We start from the raw sequence: 23,150 nt of genomic DNA, 5'->3' as shown, positions 1-23,150 counted from the left end.
ATTCCATGAATTGCTCCATTCTGAATTAACTAATTCAAATCCTATGCACACGTAAATGAGTTCATTCAAGTTTGTGTAGAAATTAAACATAAAATATTTTGAATTCCACAATTTTAGAATAAAACTTTTGTCTTTATCAAGTTTTGGGTTGTTTCATTTTGATAGTCAAAACACGTCCAATTATCTGATATTTAAATGGGTAAACTCTAAAATTGCCCAAATCACATTTTTGGGACAATCTTGTAGGCCCTTAGTGTACATCTTCCATGTTTGGGATAAGAGTTTTTTTTTCCTCTTTGCATTTTCACTCTTCAAGTTTTGACAACGGGGATATTGAACTGTGAAATATAGAGTGCAAATATAAAAAATAAAATAAAAAAAAGATCGTGAATGTTTAACAAAAATTATGTTGCAATGGAGAGACAAAGGTAATACTTATGAAAGAGATGTACTACCAAGGAATTATACACTTCGTTGATAAATCAGGTATTAGTCTGATCTCACCCACACCAGTCAGATTAGTCTCATCTGCAGGACAACCAGTAGCTGAACTCATTGCCATACAAGCGACAGTTAGACCTAGACCATTCTTTACAACAACATTATGGAAACGCTTTCTTGGAACAGCCTGGAAAAATGATATACAAGGAACGAATAAACATAAATCAAACTATATCTAACTTTGCTGTTGTTCTAAATCTATAAAATTGCCTTAAAACAATGGATTTTCTTAGTAATCTGCCAAGACTGCTATATTGTATACCATACCCTATATCAAAATGCACAAGTAAATGATAATGATACCATTGAATCACTTCCAGCCACACATTGGTGTGCAGACATTTTAAATAAATAAAAATAAAATAAAAAAACTACCTCAACATTTGGTAACAAAAATTCATACAAAAATGAAGTCTACTCTAGGAATCTAATTTAATTGATTAACTATTATAACGTGCATACCCAATAAAGGGGTCTCTTAGTTTGATCAAGGTTTTAAAGAAGATAGCAGAAATGAGGGCCAAATGGCTCTCCTGCAGTTTTGGAATCAAAGCAGAAAATCACATCAAGTCTAGTGTGAGAACCAATCAAATAAACTTTTGTACAAGTACAGGAACCTACATTACAGACTAATTTGAAAATGGTAAATAACTATGAAAAGTAATCTAACTTAACTAAAATTTGATTGATTAATTATATATTTATTTTTTCCTTTCAATACTTACCAAGCCAGAATAGCAAATCATAATTTGCAGCACTACCTTAACCTCACCTGCTCATTATGCCCTGGTGCTCTCTAACCAATATGGTTTTGATTTATTTATGATACATTTAATACAAAAATGATTTCTTTTGAACCCAATAAATAGTAGTAATGCTACTACACAATCCATTTTTTGTATTGGCATCACATTAAGAATTATAAAGAACTCTTTAATTTTTTTTTATAGTAATGTTAATTTAGCCAAGACTTGCAAGTAAGAGCGTGAACATTCATTCACTGTTTAGGCTTCAAACTTATTCTACTTGTTTACCCAATCAATAGGAACATCATCAATTAGACAATTACCCAACATCTTAATGCATATAAATCTACAACTTAAAACATACTATTTTTCCTCCCTTCTTTTTCCCCTTTGAAATAGCGAGGGGAAAAAAAAACATACCCAACAAGTTCAACAATTCATATTCAATTAGCATATAATTGCAACAAACCCAAACAAATTTATTATATTATCAATATCCAGAGGGAGAAAATAGTTAAAGATATGAATGAAGAAAATGCCTTTCTTTCTTGGCTATCTGCACAAGTAGTCAATAACAGGACCACCCATGTGTAGCAGCTTGAAAAAAAAGGAAACTCAGAGAACATACCAAGATGAAAGTTTATCAATTTACATGGGAACTACACCGAAATCATTATTAGGAGAGTTAGAAAGTAAGAAATGCCAAAATGGGATTCCAAAAAAAGGAAAAACAATGGACTAAAGAGAGACAAAGCAGATATGATATTACCAAAAACAAAATCACAGATTTGAAGCTCAAATAACAAACAATCAACAATCAAATTAAATTTCATAAATACAATCATATACATACATACATACACACACACACACACACACACACATATATATATATATATATATATGCAATTTGTATAGATCAAAAAGAAAGTAGAGAAACGAAACATACCTTGAAGATCGGCGATCTCACGGTGACAGTGAGGAACAGAACGGAGCTCAAGAGGAGAATCAAACAACAGAACAGCAATTTCTGAACATCATGAGCGGCAATTTCTGAAGGCACATGCACAAATACCTTCTGGCTTTTCTGAGTAGCATTCTGCAAACATATGCAACTGTCAGATAAACTTCCAAGCAGATTTGGAGACATTCTGCTGGGAATGACAAGCTTTAACCATTAAAGCATCTCAGTTAAGTCAGTCATGCATTAGTAATTACCACGTAAATCACTGAATGATTAAAAATTATGATTGAAATGAAAAACTAGATGGTTATTTTACCTCTTTAACCTCTTCAACAGCATAGTAAGCTTTAGTTGGAATTCCCATCTCCTTAGGCTCGACATCAATTATGACCAAGACAGGATTGGGAACGTAGCTGCAATACCACCAGTAAAAATTGCACAAAAGTGCAAGAAGGCCAAGAAATTATTATAGACAACAAAGTGAATTCTAAAGGTAAAACAAACATTCAATTTGCGAAGAGACATGTTATACGTATTGTTGCTTTCAAAATGCTACATGCCACCATAAAAGCCTGTTTCCCTTGATAATCCACGGACAAAATTGAGAGATATGGTGCCAAGATGACAGATACATGACCAGCTTGTAAGAGAGTTTATTGTGGGACAAACCACAATACACATTGGGTAAGGCTTGTGATTAGACAGCTGATTAGAAGTCATTATGGACCAAATCATCATAGGGATAAGTGATGTGCCTTGGAACCAAATATTCAAGAACCTTCTGGAAATGGTATAAAAAATCGATGATTCTAAATGGGAGTACATAATGATACTCTTCCATTAACCAAACAAATAAATAAACAAACAAACATAAAGGAACAAATCGAGCAGACATAGTGAATAAATTCAAGGCAGACATAGTGAGAAAATAGCATAAATCTTCAGTTTGACAACATGTTTTCTTACCACATTTTGAAAAAATCAAATTCATATTCATTTAGAGAATAATAAGACGAGAGCTACTTTCTGATATACATAACAAAATTTTTTATGGGTCACAGATACTAAATACTTATTTCGGCATACCCTGACGAAATCAAATTGGTCCAACTTTTTTAGAAGACTTGCCATTTCAAATTTTGCTTCATTGTTAAAGTCAAAAAAAAATTATAGAAAGACACAGCAAGGAAAAGAGAATCTGGAAAGAAAAGGAAAGAAGAGCAGAGACAGGCAACTGTAATATCTAAAAGTTTAAAAATTATCAATACAAAAGACGAGATTCGAAAATTATTTATTGTTTAAAAAGTTTGAAAATTATCAGCACAGCAAAGTTTGAAAATTCCATATCTCCAGATAAGAGGAGGTTCCATTTGTTTGACAAATAACAGATGCAAATCAGCCTTAAACTTTATTAACTTGCGCCTCTGAAATGCATTAAGCCACTGCTAACATATCAAATCGCAAACAAAGGAACTAAAATGGAATCAAAACAACATTTAAACAATAGAGATATTTAAGCACAACAAAAAGTAAAATTGCTATAGAAATGATGATATGACATACAATCTGACCTCACATTCAAACCCTAGGAGGAGATTCAAGACTGTAAACCCTAGGAGAAGAATCAGCGGAATGAAGATTTTGAGAGAAAGAGAGAGAACTTCGACATCGAAATCGAGATTGTAGACAGTAGTGCTCACCTTAGTAGACGATGCAGATGGTGGTGGTGGTGGTGGTGGTGGTGGAGCTTCGAAATCGAGAGAGAGAGAGAGAACTTCGAAATCGAAATCACCGAGCTGAAGAAGGTTGAATCGTATCTTCCAAATCGATATTGAAATCGATTCTGCTCTACGAAATCTATTTTGCTCTACGAAATCGCAATCACTCTGAGATTGGATCACGGAACTTCGATATCGAAATCACTTTAACGGTTTAGAGAGAGCGAGCGAGCGAGATTCATAAAGTGGTGTTTCTCAGATTTGAGTGAGTGAAAGTGAGAAGAAGGGCTTCTCAGATTAGAATGAGGGTTTGAAGAGGGAGAGAGAGCGCGTGAGAGTGGGACACATTCGAAGGCGTTTCCAAACGGGTTAAACGGTGCTGTTTTATTAAATTAAAATGTGGGATACAATCGAAGGCGTTTTTAAACAGGTTAAATGGTACTGTTTTATTAAATTAGATTGCGACGTTTATAAAACGTCGTTAAATATTAGAAAATGTGACATTTAAAAAAACGCCGTTAAAAAAGCGCCACTAAATCACACATTTCCTGTAGTGTGAACACAACATGACATGACACTCTCAAACACTTCTTGACCCTTGTCCAAGTATGTCTTGCTGTAGTTTAGTCACACTTCACACACTTCGCTTGGACACACATGAAACACATTACAAGCTTTAATTAAATCACTTAGAATCCAATTATAAAAGAAAAATAATAAAAATTTGTGGGAGCCGAATAAATTTATATTTAGGAAGGCCAAATATATTTGAAGGAAATCAGGACAAATACTATTCGGCTCTGTCCTGGGGGGTCCTGAGGCCAAATATTTAAATCGACCATAGAATCAGCCATACAAGAAGCCGAGTGGGAATAGGCACATGACAGAAAGGCTGAGTGAGCAGTTGAGCGCTGGATTAATAGTGGGCCCGATCCTTGGGACCAGACACGAATATAAATAAAAGGAATATCAACCAGAGAGAGGTATGTGAGAATAGATAAAACAAACTTGAGATAGAAGCTAATTAGAGAGCATATACTAACTTGTCCGTCGGAGTGCTAATTCCAGCACCCCCGACCGGAGTGTTCATATTTTTTCAAGTGGCAATTAGAGGATCAGGAACGTCTTACAAGATCCAAGAGTATTTCCAAACCACTTTTCCACAATTGGCGCTGTCTGTAGGAATACTCAAGCACATCCATGGTGGGCGTAACAGAAGATCCTCTGATAGTCGTTGACGAAATTATACCAAGAGAAGACTTCACTCCAAGAAACATGCTTGGACCAGAGAATATTGCCGCATGACGGGCCTTGAACTTCGATTCAGTAGCTTAGACCTCACCTTCAACATCAGTGCATGAGACAATGCAGACGATTATGAATCAAGCAAAACAAAATGAACAGCGGCTGGAAAACATGATGGCTGAGAACGAGCACCTGCGCCAAGATTTGGCCTTGGAGGTGGCGAAATCCCAACAAGCCGCATACGAAGACTGGGGTCGACCTTCGGGAAAGAAGGATGGTCGACGACGTTGACTTCAGAAACGTGATAATGACAGTGATTCATTCTGACTCACCATCCCCAGAACCCAGAAAGAAAGAACGAGTTGACGTATCCAGCTCATCTGAAGGAAGTCCGTATGTATGGCATAAGCAAGGGAGGAGTGATGATTCGGATGAGGAAGATAAGCATGACCCTTTTGTGCGACGAATTGCAAGGGCAGTGTTACCCAAAAAGTTCAAAGCACCATCGTTCACCTTGTACGACGGAAAATCGGACCCCACTGATCACATTCGTCATTATAAGCAAGCAATGACACTTCATGCTGACGATGAAGCCCTCATGTGTTGAATATTTTCAAGCAGTTCGGGACCATTGGCCGTCAGATGGTATTATAAACTGGAGCCGGCATCGATTAAGAGCTTCTATTAACTCCAAAAGTCCTTCAGGGCAAGATTCATCACTAATGAAATCTAGCCAAAGCAAGCCGATTCTCTTTGGGCGATGCAAATTAAGCCAGAAGAAACCCTTCGTGAATATTCGACATGCTATGGGAATGCTTTAATCTGGTAGATGATGCCTGCAATGACTCCATGGCCATCACCGCCTTTAAGATGGGATTGCGTCCTGATAGTCCCCTCCGCAGTTCATTGACCAGACGGCCCCCCAAAACAGTCTGGGCATTAATGAAGAAAGTCGAAGAGTATTGCAAAGTGGAAGGTGATGCCCTGCGGGTCAAAGCCGGGCAGAAAGCCATCGAGACGGCTCTGCCGGAATCGTTCAGCGGATAAGCGTCGTGCCATTAAGGAGCCCCAAGCTACGAAATCGGGCTAAACGAGACAAAATGGGTGACTCGCGCCGATCAAATGATCAATGTTCACATTGAGCGAATGAACAATATCAAGTGGATAGTAAGCGCACAAGGCGCTCAGACAAGAAATACACGGAGTTAACAGAGCTGATCAGTAAGATTTTGTCAAAAGTTCAACACCTTCCTTTCTTTAAGTGGTCGTCCAAGATGATGGGACCTCCTGATACGAGGAGACGGGATAAATGGTGTGAGTATCACAAAGACTACGGTCATGACACCAACAGTTGTTATGCACTGAAAGATCACCTAGAGGAGCTAGTGCAAGACGGTCGGCTAGTGCAACACATCCGGAAGAATAATTCATCAAACACAGTAGCCTTACGGTCGGATTCACCTCTACTTGGTGTAATTCATATGATATACAGCTTGTCGACATCATCTGAGGTGCATACAATTCAGTTGCAAACTAGCCCACATAGGCCAATCATGTCAGCGAAACGGCTCCATGAAACTGGGAGGATTAGCTTCGATGACACAGACTTAGTTGGAGTAACGCTCCCCCACACTGATCCCCTTGTCATCGAGCTATGTGTGAACAGATTCACCATTGAACGTGTTCTTATTGATCAAGGAAGTACTTCGAAAGTAATGTATTACAAAACTTTTGTTGAACTCTGTTTCACTAACTCGAATCTGTCTCCGGTCGATTACCCTCTATTCGACTTCAATGCTAACCCGGAGTATCCTTTGGGCAAAATCACACTACTAGTTCGGGCGGGTACTAGATCAGTAGATATAGAATTTTTAGTTGTCAAACTTCCTTCACCATACAATTTCATCATGGAAAGAACTTGGTTGCATGCCATGCAAGCCGTGCTGAGCACCTACTATCAACTACTTCGTTTTTCGACTGAGTACGGTATCGAACAAATTCAAGGTTCTTAGAAATCGGCATAGACATGTTATCTTCTTGCTGCAGAGAGACCAAAAGAGCTAGAAGTGAATTCAATTGAGGTACCGGATCGGGAGAGCCTTGAGGACATTGGGAAGACCCCGTGTGAAAAGGCAACCGAAGCCCTGGATCGGGTCAAAATTAACGGGACTCTTGACAAGTTCTTCATGATCGGTGCTTCCCTGAACAAAGTTGAAAGGCAAGAGCTTATATCCTTCTTACTCGGCAACCTCAATGTGTTTGCAAGGTCACCATACGAGATGCCAGGGGTGGATCCGTTTGTGGCCCAGTACCGCTTAAACGCTGATCCAAAATGTAAGCCAATTATTCAGAGAAGTTAGCAGTCAGCCGCGGAGCATACTTCGGCCGTTGTTGAAGAAGTTGATCGATTACTTGATGCCGGGGCAATTCGTGAAGTAATTTATTCAACATGGCTATCCAATACCGTGGTTGTAAAGAAGAAGAATGAATCTTGGCATGTTTGTATGGATTTCTTGGACTTAAACAAAGCTTGTCCTAAGGACTGTTTTCCCCTCCCCAGAATAGACGAACTCGTAGATGCAACGACACATCATCAACGTATGAGTTTCTTGGACGCCTACAGAGGCTATTATCAAATTGCCATGTATCCGGAGAACCAAGAAAAAACCGCATTCCTCATCCCAAGAGGAACCTATTGCTACAAGGTTATGCCTTTCAGATTGAAGAATGCAGAGGCAACTTACCAAAGACTAGTGACTGCTATGTTTAAGGAACAACTCGGCCGTACCATGGAAGTATACATCGACGATATGATGGTCAAATCCAAGGAAAAGCATACCTATGTAGCTGATTTGGTAGAGACATTCGGCATTCTTTGAAAGTACAAAATGAAGCTGAACGCCTCGAAGTGTGCTTTCGACATCGGATTCGGAAAATTCCTTGGCTACGTCGTTAACTACCGCAGAATTGAAGCCAACCCGAAGCAAATTACAACAATTCTAGAACTTGGCTCTCTTCGATTGGTAAAAGAGGTTCATAAGCTGATAGGAATGACCGTCGCGCTCAACAGGTTCATTAGTCGTTCCACAGATCGCTGTCGACAATTCTTTCCCACACTTCGGCAAGGTAAAGCTTTTGAATGGACTCTCGAGTGCCAGGCCGCTTTGGGCAGCTTGAAGACTTATCTCCGATCAACACCACTCTTGGCAACACCTTCGGCAGGCGATCCGCTCATTTTATATCTGGCGGTATCTGACCGGGTGGTCAGCGCTGTACTATTAAGAGAAGAACTTAGGGAGCAGCGACCAGTTTACTATGTAAGCAAAGCAATGGTTGACGCCAAAACACGTTATCTTCCTTTGAAAAAGCTCATCCATGCTCTTGTCATGGCTGCAAGAAAACTGATGCATTATTTTTAGGGGCATACTATTAGGGTACTAACAGACTATCCACTTCGGTTGGCCCTCTATAACGCTGAGGCATCGGGACGCGTTTCGAAATAGGCTTTGGAACTCGGCCAGTATGATATCCAATTTCTGCCCAAAACTTTTATCAAGGGGCAAGTGCTCGCCAACTTTGTAGCCGAATTCACGAGATCCCTCGCCGACTTTAAGTTTGATCAAGTACAACCTAAGCCCAATTGGAGAATATATGTTGAAGACATTTGACAGATGTACTGTGACGGGTCATCCAACCAATGTGGCAGTGGGGCCGGCGTAGTAATCATGACCCCTGAAGAGGCAATAATTGATCAGGTTGTCAAACTGGGCTTCGATGCGTCAAACAATGAGGCTGAATACGAAGCATTGTTAACCGGCTTGCAGAATGCACTTCACCTCGGTGCGCGGCGTCTGCTTTTTTTTTCCTGTGACTCGAAACTAGTCATCAACTAGTTGAAAGGGGAATATGTTGCCAAAAATAACCGCATGGCAGCCTACATGAAAACGAAAAATTCTTTGCTCATGAAATTCTATCATCATGAATTAAATCAAATAACCCCGGGATCAAAACACGCATGTAGACGCCCTGGCTTGCCTAGCCTTTGCTATCAACTCAAAAATTAAATGGACAATCGAAATAGGATTCATCCTTAAGCCGAGTATTGCCTCTTTTGAATCAGTTCAGATCAACACCATTGAACTAGGTCCGAATTGGATGGACCCCATCGCTGCATTCTTATCCTCAGAGCAGCTCCCGATGGATAAGAAAGAAACACACAAACTGCAACACAAAGCCCTGCAATACTACTTGGATCCGCAGGGAAAGCTCTATAAAAAATCCCTTTCTAGGCCATTCTTAGAATGTATTCACCTGGATAAAGTCAAGGAACTCTTGGCTGAAATACATGAAGGCAGCTGTGGTGCCCATTCTAGCGAACGTTCTTTGGCCCATCGAGCCATAACACAGGGATACTATTAGCCGACCATGCGAATAGTTTCCGAATGTTATGTCAAGAAATGTGAACAATGCTAGAAGTTTTCCCCTTTAATTCATTTGCCTGCCAAGGAGTTAAACTCTATCACTAGTCCTTGGCTATTCGCTCAATGGGGACTTGATATCGTCGGACCATTGCCACGGGCTCCAGGGAACAAGCAATTCTTGATTGTCGTGACAGATTATTTCACAAAATGGGTTGAAGTAGAGGCACAAACACATATTTGAGATATCGACGTTAAGCATTTCGTATGGAAAACCATCATAACTCGATTCGGCATACCAAGAGCACTTGTCTCAAACAATGGCACACAGTTTGATTGTGGCATCTACTGAGAATTATGCAACACGTATGGTATTCGATCCTACTTTTCCTTGCTGGCTTATCCACAAAGCAATGGTCAAGCAGAGGCCTCCAACAAAGTCATTCTGGATGGCATTAAGAAAAGGTTAGAGAAAGCTAAAGGCAGATGGGTCGAAGAGCTACCTAGTGTGTTGTGGGCTCATCGCACTACTCCAAGGCGATCCACTAGGAAAATGCTGTTCGCTCTATGCTTTGGAACCCAGGCAATCATCGCCCTAGAGATCGGCCTACCTACTCTGAAATCAAAGGTTTTTGACATGGGTTGTAATGACATGATGTTGGCCTTGGACTTGACTCTGATTGAAGAACGCCGAGATCGTGCCCTTGCGTCCATGGCGCGGTATCAGCAACAGCTCGCTAAATCGTATAATCAACGCGTACAGCTGTGCCGTTATACACCTAGAGAATTGGTCCTCAAGAAAGTGCTTCTTGCTACTAGGAATCCCAATGATGGAAAGTTAGGTCCCAACTGGGACGGCTCCTATCAGGTTGACTCAATCGCAGGAACAGGGGCATATCGGCTCAAAGACATGGTTAGAAGAAGTTTGCCACGTCCCTGGAATTCCACACATTTGCGCAAATTTTATCATTAACCAAACTTGTATGGCATGATAGCTTGTTTTGAATTTTTGCTGTGTACATCTTTCATTTTCCCAATGCAATGCCTTTTTTTTCTTGTCTTGTGAATAATGGTTTGGTCACAAAAAGCCTTTGAATTCGGAGCGCCCTTTGTGGATATCACGATTGGCCAACACAAAAATTTTCCGAATTCAGAGCCTCATCCGTGAATGACATGTTTGGGCCGAATAAGCCTCCGAATTCGGAGTGCCCTTCATGGATATCACAATAAGCCAACACAAAAAGTCGTCGAATTTGGAGCCCCATCCATGAATGCCACGTTTGGACCGAATAAGCCTCTGAATTTGGACGCCCTTCGTGGATATCACGATTGGCCAACACAAAAAGTCTTCGAATTCAGAGCCCCATCCGTGAATGACACGTTTGGACCGATAAGCCTTCGAATTCGGAGCACCCTTCGTGGATATCATGATTGGCCAATACAAAAAGTCTCCAAATTCAGAACCCCATCCACAATGCCACGTTTGGGCCGAATAAGCCTCCGAATTTGGAGCGCCCTTCGTGGAGATCACGATTGGTTAACATAAAAAGTCTCCGAATTCGGAGCCCCATCCGTGAATGCCACATTTGGGCCGAATAAGCCTCTGAATTCGGAGCGCCTTTCATGGATATCACAATTGGCCAACACAAAAAGTCTTTGAATTCGGAGTCTCATTTGTGAATGACATGTTTAGGCTGAATAAGCTTCCGGATTCGGAGCTCCCTTTGTGGATATCAAGATTGGCCAACACAAAAAGTCTCCGAATTCGGAGCCCCATCCGTGAATGCCACGTTTGGGCCGAATAAGGCTCCAAATTCAGAACGCCCTTTGTGAATATCACGATTGGCTAGCACAAAAAGTCTCCGAATTCGGAGCCCCATCTGTGAATGACATGTTTGGGCCGAATAAGCCTCTGAATTCGAAGCGCCCTTCGTAGATATCACGATTGGCCAACACAAAAAGTCTCTGAATTCGGAGCCCCATCCATGAATTACACGTTTGGGCCGAATAAGCCTCTGAATTTGGAGCATCCTTCGTGGATATCATGATTGGCCAATACAAAAAGTTTCCAAATTCGGAGCCCCATCCGTGAATGACACGTTTAGGCCGAATAAGCATCTGAATTCGGAGCGCCCTTCGTGGATATCACGATTGGCCAACACAAAAAATCTCTGAATTCGGAGCCCCATCCGAGAATGCCATGTTTGATTTGAATAAGCTTCTGAATTCGAAACGCCCTTCGTGGATATCACAATTGGTCAACACAAAAAGTCTCCGAATTTGAAGCCTTATCCGTGAATGACACGTTTGGGCCAAATAAGCCTTCGAATTCGGAGCATCTTTCGTGGATATCATGATTGGACAACACAAAAAGTCTCCGAATTTGGAGCCCCATCCGTGAATGCCACATTTGAGCCGAATAAGCCTCCAAATTCGGAGTGGCCTTCGTGAATGTCACAATTGGCTAACACAGAACAAAATGTATGACTCAACAATATAGAAACTGGTATGGATTAGGGTACGATTACCATAAGCAAAAATAAACATTAAAATCGGAACAATATAGAAATTGTTTGCTACATTAAATAAAACCTCAATACATGACCACCTACAAACTAGTACAATGCGATATATAAATTTATTGACATATAAATTTATTCGGCATCCTCTTCATCGTCGGTCTTCTCGGCATCATAAGCCTTGAAGGGAAACTTGTAATTTTGATATAGAGGTGACGCCGTGTAAATACATGCCGCCTACAGAGCCTTAGTCCATCCACGCTTAAACCCACGATTTTCGCACTGGTAGACGTCCTCAGCTAACTTTTCTTTCGTCTTCTCGATACCTATTTTCTGGCCGTCAAAGAAACCTTCATTGTAGGCCTTCATTCTTATTGTTTCTCTTGCGAACATGCTCGCCGTATCTCAGTTAGCAATGGCATGATCTAAGAGTCGCTGGTTTACCCTTTCGGCTACGATTGGGTTGACTTGACTGGCTGATTGCTTTTTGGAGGTTTTTGCCTTTTTTAATTTGTTCTCGACCTTTTCTGCGTGTTGTTTCAGGCTTCGAATGCAGTTGTCTTTTTGCTCTATCTCCCTTCGCGCGGCACAAAGACGTATGTCGATTTCATAAGAAGTGCACAGACCCTTCACTGCTCCATGGACGCTGTCTCGAAAAACTTTGTAGTCAGGCCGACTAACCATTGATTGTTGGACCTTGGGCAGAAAAATCTATCGAGCAAACTCTACAGCCACATTTGGGTCACGGACAATTGAATCTGCTTCAGTCATCGGTTTATTCCCAACGAAAATTGAAAAGCTCAACGGGCGAGGAACTCTGCTCTGCTCATTTTGTGCAGTACTCTGACCGTCAGTATGACTCCTTGATTCCCCTCGTTGCTGCACCTTATCCCTGGGGGACCTCACTGCCATGGTTTTGAAAACCGGACCGGACCGGCCGGTTCGACCGGTTGAACCGTCGACCGGTCGGGATTCCGGTCCGGATGCACCCTCTGAACCGGCCAAAACTAAAAACCGGTGTATTTGGTTAGAACCTGGAAAACCGACGATTGAACCAGCGAACCGGTCGACCCGGAGCTGGTTCGCCAGGTTGTCCGACTCGGAATTTTTTTTTTTTGGGTTTTTTTTTTTCTTATTTTATTTTATTTTTTTCTTTCTTTTCTCTTTCTTTCTTATTATATATATATATATATATAATATAAGAATATAAGAAAATTTTAATTTGAAACTCTTTTTTAAGGGTCTCCTCTTGTGAGGAATCTCATTAAGAGCTTGATGAAATTATTGTGAAAGTCTTTACCTATTTATAAGAAATTATTTTTTTCAAAAAGACTCAAAAAATCGATGTGGGATTCAATCAAATGTATTGGAGGGAATATTGAAATTTTGATATCCCTCCAAAATTTTTGTTTTCCTTTCAATCAAATTATTTGAATTAAAATCATACGGAGGGAATATTAAATATTTGATTTCATCTTCCAAAATTGAAATTAATAATATTTTAAAATATATTATTATATTTTTCAGTAAAAAAAAATATTAGGACAAATATTTAAGATAATTTAATATTTTTAATTTATAATTTTATTACTTATATTTTTATTTAAATGCAATTTTAATATATTTATTACGTCACGGTTTGATTCTGGTTCAACCCGACGGTTGAACCGGTGACCCGTCCACCCGATCCATTTTCCGGTTCGCTCACTGGTCCGGTTTTTAAAACATTGCTCACTGCATCACCTTTTCTGGGGGACCGACTCCGACACTTGGGAGACCGACGTCTCTCATTCCCCTCCATTGTTACATCCCCCGCTCTTTGCACTTTGCTTCCCACAGTACGATGCATTTCAACGTCCAACTCAGCTAAACTTCTTGCTTCTCCTTTACTATTGAAGAACAGCCTCTGCGACATCTATGGCCCAAATCGTGTTTTTGCTCTTCCTTCAATTATCGATCGTCGTTTGTGCCCACAGCTTCTTAAATACTAACTACCTCATTCATTAATTACGGACGCAGCACTTCCGATGCGCCCAATAGTAGCCCCGCGTCTTTCGCAGGGTTTAAAATATTTCTAAATGGATACATGATACTCGACGCAGTAACGTTATGCCCAAATGGGGCAAGGCCATCACAATATTCACAAGTTGCGGCCTGCAAGTTACACAGGTTATTCGGCGTTGTAACGGTATGCCCAAATGAGGTAAGGGTATCACTATAATCGACATCTGATGATATAGCCGAATGAAAATACATTACCTCATTTGACCAGACGTTAAGCTTGGAGTCGAATATTTTGTTCTCGAGTTGTGACCTGCAAAGGACATAGGTTATTCGGTGTTGTAACATTATGCCCAAATGAGGCAAGGACATCACTATAATCGGCATCTGATGATATAGCCAAATGACAATACATTACCTTATTTGGCTAGATGTTTAGTTTTGAGCTGAATAATTTATTCATCAGTTGCAACTTGAAAAGGTATACAGGTTATTCGGCGTTAACTTGTCCTTGCTAACAAGCTAGCCAGGAATGTATACAATTTTATAGTCGAATATAGCTGCATTTATTTTGACATTCAAATTAGTTATAACTATTGAGTTTGGCATACAATTTGATAACTATTGCACTCTCAAAATTAGCACACAGAAATAGGCAAAAAGACGATTTTCATTAACAAATTGAGTACAATCGGTCATCATTTTACTCATGAAAATTGCCTTACAAACATCTACGAAAAATTGCATACAAGAAAGCGCTAATCAAAAAACAAAATTACACTTTATTCCTCGGGGTCAGACTCCAGAGGCTCAACCTCTAGCTGCTCATACGGAATTGGCTGCTTCAATACCACATTAGCGGCTGCAAGAGCTTTGAGCCAGCCTTGTTTGAATCCCCGATTCTCAAATTTAGGCACTTCCTCCACATATTTCTCCAAGGTAGCGACCTCACCGGCATTGAATGCTTTGGAAACCTCGGATTCGACAATTTCTTTCGCCTTCCTCGATTCTTCCAAATCGGCCTCCAGCTTCATAATCGCTTTCTTGGCTAACTTTAGCGCTTCTTCACTAGCATTTGCTCTATCTTCAGCGGCAACTCTAAGAAGATCTGAGTGCTTAGCCTTATCTTCCTCGGCATCGGCCCTTGCCCGCTCTTCCTCCGCCTTCTTGGCTTCAGAGTTATCTTTGAGAGATGCCACCGTCCAGTTTGGCTAATGCTTCTTTAGCCTTATTCTTTTTGGTTTCAATTTCAACCTTGAGAGAGCCGATTTGCTCAACGGCGTCGTAATGTCAGCGACCGATCTCTGTGATCCTGCTCACCGTCTGAAGCAAAGAACGCATAAGTTAATTGGCATAACAATAATGATGAAAATAGTAGTAAGTGTACATACCAGTACCGCCGATTGAGCAGCTAGCACTATCAACACCACGTCTGGCTCTGTACGGAACGCAACCCTATCAGCTAGCAAGGATATCGATGAGGCCACACTTAGCGCCACAGCAGGGTCCTTTTAAAGTCCATGCGTCAGAAGAAATCGGCGTGTTCTTTATTTTTGGTTGGATAATAAATGGCGCTGCGATATCCTGCGGTTTATCCACGTGTGGCCGTTTGTCGACTAACTCTTTGAAAAGATCGGCCTCAAACTCGGCGAGGCATTTTCTCCTTCTCTGTTTGGTCAACTGATTGTCCGATTGGCCAATAACCGACTGCTCCACAATAGCTTGCTCCGTTTCTTCAACAATAGTTGGAGAAATTACAGCCTCAACCGGAGTTGGAGGAAGAGAGTCAGTTTGAACAGGTGGTGGGGGCTCAGACCTGGTGGCCTCGGCCCTTCTTTGAGCCGCCATCTTCTCGGCATTCTTTTCCTGGCTATCTATGCAAGTGAATCACTGGCCATATCTTCTGGTTCCGTGCCAGGAAGTTCTCCTAAGTCGGTAAAAATATCATTGTCGAACGATATGTCAACCCGCCTTGAAGTGGACAGGGAGTTAAGGCTGACTTCCTCAAAAGCCGAGTTGAGAGCCGCGTTAACTTCCTCCAAATCGGCTTCGTTTGGTTCAGCGACTTCCTCACGGGCTTCACCTTGCTCCAAATCCGAATCTCTGACACCAATTTCCCTAAGTTTCTTGTAGTTCGGGAAAATAAGTGCCGTAAGCTGTTGTTCACCCTTTGGAATCAAAATGTGATCCATAGCCGAAAAAGTGGCATACATAGGTTCGTATCACAACAGTGTATGGGCGGCCTGCCCTTGTTTTTGAAGGTTTGGACGGCCAAAAAATTCTAGCACTGTTTTGACTTGTTGAAGTATGACGTCGTTGGCCGAAGGAAGTACTTTCTTCAAATCATTACCTACACAAACTGAAACGATTAGTACATGGGATTAAAGCCGAATGAACATATAAGAAATTTTTGAAAAAATGGGACTATACGGCCACCTGGTTTGCCTTTTCGTCTAGGCACAGGATATAGGCAATCTTTGTCCTCACCGAATTCCTAGTTGCCTCGGACAACGACCATGACATCGTCAACACGCTTGCTAGAGCTGGCAAGCATAGTCACCAAATGGTGGTCGGTGTCCTTAGCCTTGAGAAAGTAGCGTCCCTGCCAATCAGAGGATTTGGCCAAGGCATAACAATGCCGAATAGCAGGAATTCCAAGATTGAGCCTAAGACGGCGATTTAATTCTACAATTCCCATTATGATTCGGTAAAAGTTTACGTTAGGCTGAGAAGGGATTAGACCCCAATGGCGAAGGACGACCCTAAAAAACGAGTGAAGGGGGAAACGGACTCTGCCCTCAGCGATTGATAGAAGAGGAAAGATGATTGTACTCTCATCGGTCCTCTCTATGTCAACTACGTTCTTTGCCATGAGTGACAGATGGATGTCGTCAGGAATAGAAAAATGGCGTCGAAAAGTAGAAACACGATTCGCAGAAAGAAGGACTTTCAAATGTTTTGCCATCCTAGCTAGTATAGGAAGTACGCTAAACTAAAAACAAACAAGGAAATGGGAGTTGAAATGGAGAAGAGAAGAACTTACAAGAAGTAGGGAGGACAATGAGGAACGGGACGAAGTTGTAGAGGTTGTGAAATGAAGGAGGTATATTAACAGGCAACCAAGAAGCTTTGCGTATTCAAAAAACATACATTTGAAGGGACAACAAGGTTTCAAATCGTATTAAATGAATGAAGCGTATGAAGGAGTGGGAAAGTATAATGATTTCTAAAAAGCGTGGACGTTTTGACGCTTGAGTGTTGGAAAGAGTGTAAATGCCGTATTTTGACTCTCCGAGTTTAAGACCAAACATGCCGACTAACTGGCATTAATAGGATGTTTGGGGGGCAATTGTGGGAATAAATTTATATCTAGGAAGGCCAAATATATTTGAAGGAAATCAGGACAAATACTATTCGGCTCTGTCATGGGGGGTCCTGAAGCCAAATATTTAAATCGGCCATAGAATTAGTCGTACAAGAAGCCGAGTGGGAATAGGCACACGATAGAAAGGCCGAGTGAGTAGTTGAGCGCTGGATTAAAAGTGGGCTCGACCCCTAGGACCAAACATGAGTATAAATAAGAGGAACATTAACCAAAGAGAGGTATGTGAGAATAGATAAAAAAAACTTGAGATAGAAGCTAATTAGAGAGCATATACTAACTTGTCCATCGGAGTGCTAATTCTGGCACCCCCGACCGGAGTGTTCATCTTTTTTCAGGTGACAATCAGAGGATCAGGAATGTCCTACAGGATCTAAGAGTATTTCCAAACCACTTCTCCACAAAATATATACATTCTCTTTTCTTTTAGAATTTAGAGATTAGGACTACATTGCATTTTTTCCAATTACAAAAGAAAGATAATATAAATTTATTCTTATTCTCCTTTTTTAAACTTCAGAGATTAGGGTTACATTGCATTTTGTTAAATATGATATGACATTGGGACATAGATGACATACTGTAATTGTTTATCCTTATATATAACGTAAAATAAATATATAAAATATTTATTTTGTATGTGTTTCTCATATGTCGTGTCATACATTTTTTGAAAATATTCATGTTGGTGTGTCCGTATTATGCTTTTTTCGTGTCACATGTCCTTATCCGTACTTAGATTGTCAAGGTCATTCTAATTCCTTTATAGTCGTCTTCTTTTCTCTCTTTATTCAGGCTGAAGCCTATAACTCGGTAATAGCTGCATTTGAACAGTGGAGAGATGTAGTCTCTTTCAATGATCCTCTCTCGTGGATGGCTCGTCGTGCTTGTTCAATAACGATTTGTATTTAAACTCAGCCATGGTGGAGACTTCTAATGAGTGTAAAATTTTGACTTCTCCAAAGCAAAGTTGTTAAAATCGGGATCCTATGTAGGATCGTTGGAAGGGACTAGTGGATCGGATCGTAGAATCGGATCGAGGATCGTAAGATTTTACTTCCAATGTAAAATAAAATGAAAAATTATCGATAATGATAATATATGTTACGTAATTTTAAAAATATTAAAGAAAAATAATAAATTTGATATAATGTATCTTTTATGTTAATATCAATTAGTAGAGACATTTGAAAAAAGCATTTATAGTCAAATTTTTTATATAGATATACACATTTACATACATATATATAAGAAATAAATGACAACAAAAAAATTGTTAGGATTTGGATCGTAGTAAAATCGGGATCGTATGCGATTCTACATAATTTTATGAATATGATCGTAGTTACTTTAAAATCCTACTAAATTTAAGATCTAGTGTTATCCGGATTGTTTGGCACAACTAAAAACGTAGGATCATAAGATCCTACGATCCATATCAGGATTCTGATAACTATGCTCCAAAGATTGCTAGATTCGATTACCCATAATCAACTGTGTGTTCTCCGGATATCATGCCTTCTTCCATTTGCTCTGTTGGAGGTGTGAATAGCTTGGATGATTTTGGCTTTTTGCATAATATTGACAACATGGATGTTAGATTTGAACAACCTCTAAATTTCTTCAGTCAAGTTGTGAACTTTCTGGTCTGTGAAACCGAGTCCATTACTCAAACATTCTATGAGGATGATCATCTGCAGTATTTCGATCCTGATTGTTCCCTTCAATCTCTGAAATCAAGTTTGGAATCAAAAACTGAACTACGCATTGTCTAGTTCTTCAATTTTTGCTTGGAAGAGATGGATCAATAAAGAGGAACGTGGCGAAAAAGACCCACAGACAGAAAAGCAGAGATACTGTTTATTGGCAACCCAGAAAGTAAAATATTTTCCTGTCAGAAAATGCAAATGTATTAGTGGTTACTGCTGCCCGACTGAATAGAATATTGTGTGCTGTTGTTAGAGTAGGACAAGAAGTTTTTGGTTCATGTATGTGCAGCTAGTAGTGTACAAATGTAGTGTAGATGCTTTTGACAGTTGTGAATGTTGAGTTGAGCTTGAAATTGAACTTGTAAAACCGAGTTGCACAAAGATCAGTAGCTTTCATAGCATATCCTCATTTTTCAGTAGAAGCATTTGTGTAGTAGAAATAGTCTCAAATACCTTCTTTTTTTCTTTTCTTTTCTTTTTTTGATTAAAGTCAGTGTATTCTTATATCTATGTAAATTTTATTTGCCTACATTTCTTGGTGGTTGATGAAAAATATAGGACACTTGGATGAGAAGACCAGTTTTCCTTTGCGCTTTATGGAGGGTCTTAATGTTTTGACTGTCTTGATGAATTCAAATTCAGGGCCTGTTTAGACTGTTGGGTCGAGTCTCAAGTCAATTTTATCATACACCTGTTTCTTGAACCATCCCTACCTCGGGTTGGAGAATTTTTGGCAGGTTTTGAAACTGACCAATCCATTTTCTTCCTCAAGCACAAAGGCAAAAAATTAGGAAGAGAGCAACCTTCGAAGAATCACAACTTAAGATCCGAGAAACAATGGAACACACAATATACCCACGTCAGTGATCACATAGTCATTTGACTCATTTCAAACTTAACAATCTGGAAATTTGAGAAATGTGGGTTGTATATGGAATAATATACGAAAACTCAGAAAATAGCTATGGTGCGTTGAGAGGAGCAAGAAGCAGCACTCCACATGCTGGAAACCCTAATACAAGGGACCAAGAATATAGAAACAAAAAAATATTAAGAAAGGTGGAGCATGTGGGCTAGATTCATTAAAATTGCGGATTCCATTACATGAGTTGAATTTGAATGGTATATTCTTCTTATTATTTTTTTATATTTTTATTTTGTCTGAATACTGAGTCTCTAGTATTGTTGAGGTTGTAAAAGCAATATGAAAACGAGAAAACTAGTAACACATGCTTATAGGGTCAGGGTCAGGGTCAGCTAATCGACCCATCTTCAACTGTTTAAGATTGTCTAGACCAATAGTTGTGGCAATATCTCCTGTCTATCTCCACCTTTCATCTCGCACCTAAGGATCTCCTATTCCCAAATATTCCTGTCTTCCTGTCCCAAATCACTTACAACCATTGAAAATGTCCTGAGATTCTCAAATCTTGGAATTCTCAAATGATAGAATGGTTGTGAGTGATTTGGGACAGGAATATTTGGAGACAGAGGATCTCTATGCGGGTTTTTCTACCCCGAATAAAGAAGTGGGTTGGGGATGGATTTTTCTCCTCTCCCCGATTATATTTGTTATATATGTGTATAATTTAATTAATTTTTTTAATAAATGATAGTTTAAAGATGTAAAATGAGATTGAAAAATTAAATAAATAAAAATGAATGTTAAGTGTAATATTTTAGTATTTTAATTTTATTGTTTGAGAGAATTAAATTATATATAAATACTAGCATGTGATCTGCGCTATGCACAAGATAAAATAATATGTTATTTGTAAAAAATATGATAATTATATTAATTTTTTTTATTTTATCTCATAAATAAAATTTTATATATAAGTTTAAGATATATATATCTATACTATTAGATTATTAAAAGCCAATAGCTACTTTGGAGTATTGAAGCCATACTCTCAAATTTTTTTTACTAGTTTTCCTAAAATAGCCTTAACTTCTTCAATAAGTATACTATTTTTAAACTCATATCAATTTATCATTAAGCGTAAAATCATAAATTAGTAACTCACAACATATAACTATCTGCCTAACTTCCCTACATTGAATAACTTCCCACGCCCACATTGAATAACTTCCCACGTTCAACAACTCCCACCTTTTATGGACTTCCAGCGTGCTTATCCCATCCAAATTCGGCAAAAACAGAGGCTATCCCATCCAAATTTAGTATCCCATTCAGCAAAAATAACATTTCTTTTGGAGCTTTTTTGTTTTTTGTTTTTAATTGGGCTGAAGGACACTACACTGAGGGCGTTGAGTTGATCGATTCTGTTCTCAATGTTGTTTGCAAAGAGGCTAAGAATTGTGATTGTTTGCAATGTAACTTTTACACATAATCTGACTATGTTCTTGGTGTGTTACCAAAATCGGCAGCCTTGTGCATGTATAGCAACATATAAGTTGTAGAAGTAAAGAAATTTGATTTAAAAAATTTAGTCACTGAATATATAGTAATCGGCGATTAAATAACAATTAGTCGCCAAAAGTTTATATTTTACGCTACTAATTCTAGGTTTAGTCATTGAATAACGTTAATTGTCGACAAAAATATAGTTTAGTCACCAAAAATTATGGACATTTTTTACACCTTTTGGTGACTAAAAAATTTAGTCGCTGTATATTCAATTTTTACCGACGAAAAAAAAAAATAGTAGCCAAATGATACTTTTGGCTACCAATATATTAGTTGCTATTAATTAATCATTGGATGCAAAACAATTTTAGTCGTTATTCATCACTATTTGGCAACAAAAAAATAATTTAGTCACTAAAGGTTGAATTTTTTTTTTTAGAGGGAAAGCAATTGATTTTTGCGGCCGATATACACTGTTTGTTCTGTCTCTCTCACACACGATATACACTATTCTGTCTCAAACACTTTTTGCTCTCACCAAACCTCACTCCCGCTCACCACCAACGCTCACCACCAGCGCTCGCCACCGTCGCACATCGCCACCTGCAAATCACCAATGCTACTTAATCACAGGTATTTTTCTCTTGCATTGTCACTCTTGGTCTCTCTCCCTCTCTATCGCTCTCAGTCTTGGTCTCTCTTTGTTGATCTCGCACTCTCTCCCTCTCCTTCTCTGTCCATCTCAGTCTCTCTTTCTCCCTTTCTCTATTTTTCCATTTCTCACATGTAGCTCTAGGGATTTAGGTTTATTTCTTTGTATGGTTGTTCTTGCTTTGTTTTTTGCTATTCTCTCTTTGAGTTGAGCTATTAGGTTGCGTTGGTTGTGTTTGGAACAGGTTGGTAGCTTGTTTTTCAAACTTTTGTTGCCCAGATTTTTGTCCCTTTACTCAAGTGAAGCTTCTTGCACTCTAGCGGTCCTTGTGAACATCCAGTATTTTTTCAAGTTTGTAAAACTATTGAGGATTTGTATTCTTTGCTCGAACGAAGCTTCTTGCGCTTGAGCGACGACCTCTATCTGCAAAAATTTTGAGTGTGTATTTTGTGCTCGAGTGAATCTTCTTGCGCTCAAGTGGAACAACTTATTGTGTCTGGTCGCCCGAGCGACAACTCTTACACACGAGCGAGCTGTGCATATATCAGCTCGTAAACAGCCCATTTTAAGTCACTTTTTCATATCTCTTTCTCTAAACATTTCAAAACCCTATTTTCTCTCACTCTCTCTCTCAAAAACTCACTTATTTCCCTCAAATACACCTAGATCCGTTGAAATTTTCATCCGTGTGTCTTTGTTAAAAAGATAGAGCTCGGCGTGCGCTTTGTTCTAACTGGAGCAAAGTTGGTTTTGGCATCTTCGGGTTTTCTCTCACTCTCTCTCATATTCTAGCTTGAGGTAGGGATACTTTCCACACTTTTTATGAGTTTTAACTTATTTATTTGTATTTCTAAGCTTTGGTGAGATTTCTGGAAGATTTGGATCAATCTAGAGTTTTGGGTGAAAAGCGGAAAGGGGATTTTT

The 23,150-nt window shown here is 39.5% G+C and overlaps 2 protein-coding genes across 6 annotated transcripts in view; both read right to left on the bottom strand.

Annotated features, from left to right (window-relative positions):
• The window catches only part of LOC114264390 (Putative thiol-disulfide oxidoreductase DCC), a 217,959-nt gene that overhangs the window by 36,089 nt on the left and 158,720 nt on the right, over positions 1-23,150 (bottom strand). The gene's annotated exons all lie outside the window — the stretch shown is intronic.
• LOC114258358 (uncharacterized) lies at positions 57-2,968 on the bottom strand. Its single transcript, XM_082866521.1, has 3 exons — positions 2,528-2,968; positions 2,197-2,346; positions 57-628 (listed from the first exon to the last, which is right to left on the bottom strand). Exons 1-3 carry the CDS (start codon positions 2,573-2,575, stop codon positions 452-454), a joined length of 375 nt encoding a protein of 124 aa, XP_082722647.1. The 5' UTR covers positions 2,576-2,968; the 3' UTR covers positions 57-451.

The sequence above is a fragment of the Camellia sinensis genome, chromosome 4 (assembly GCF_055761805.1).
Source record: "Camellia sinensis isolate YWXY chromosome 4, ASM5576180v1, whole genome shotgun sequence".
NCBI lineage: Eukaryota > Viridiplantae > Streptophyta > Magnoliopsida > Ericales > Theaceae > Camellia > Camellia sinensis.
Note: the sequence above shows the minus strand (reverse complement) of the source record. Positions and strands in the feature narration are given on the sequence as shown.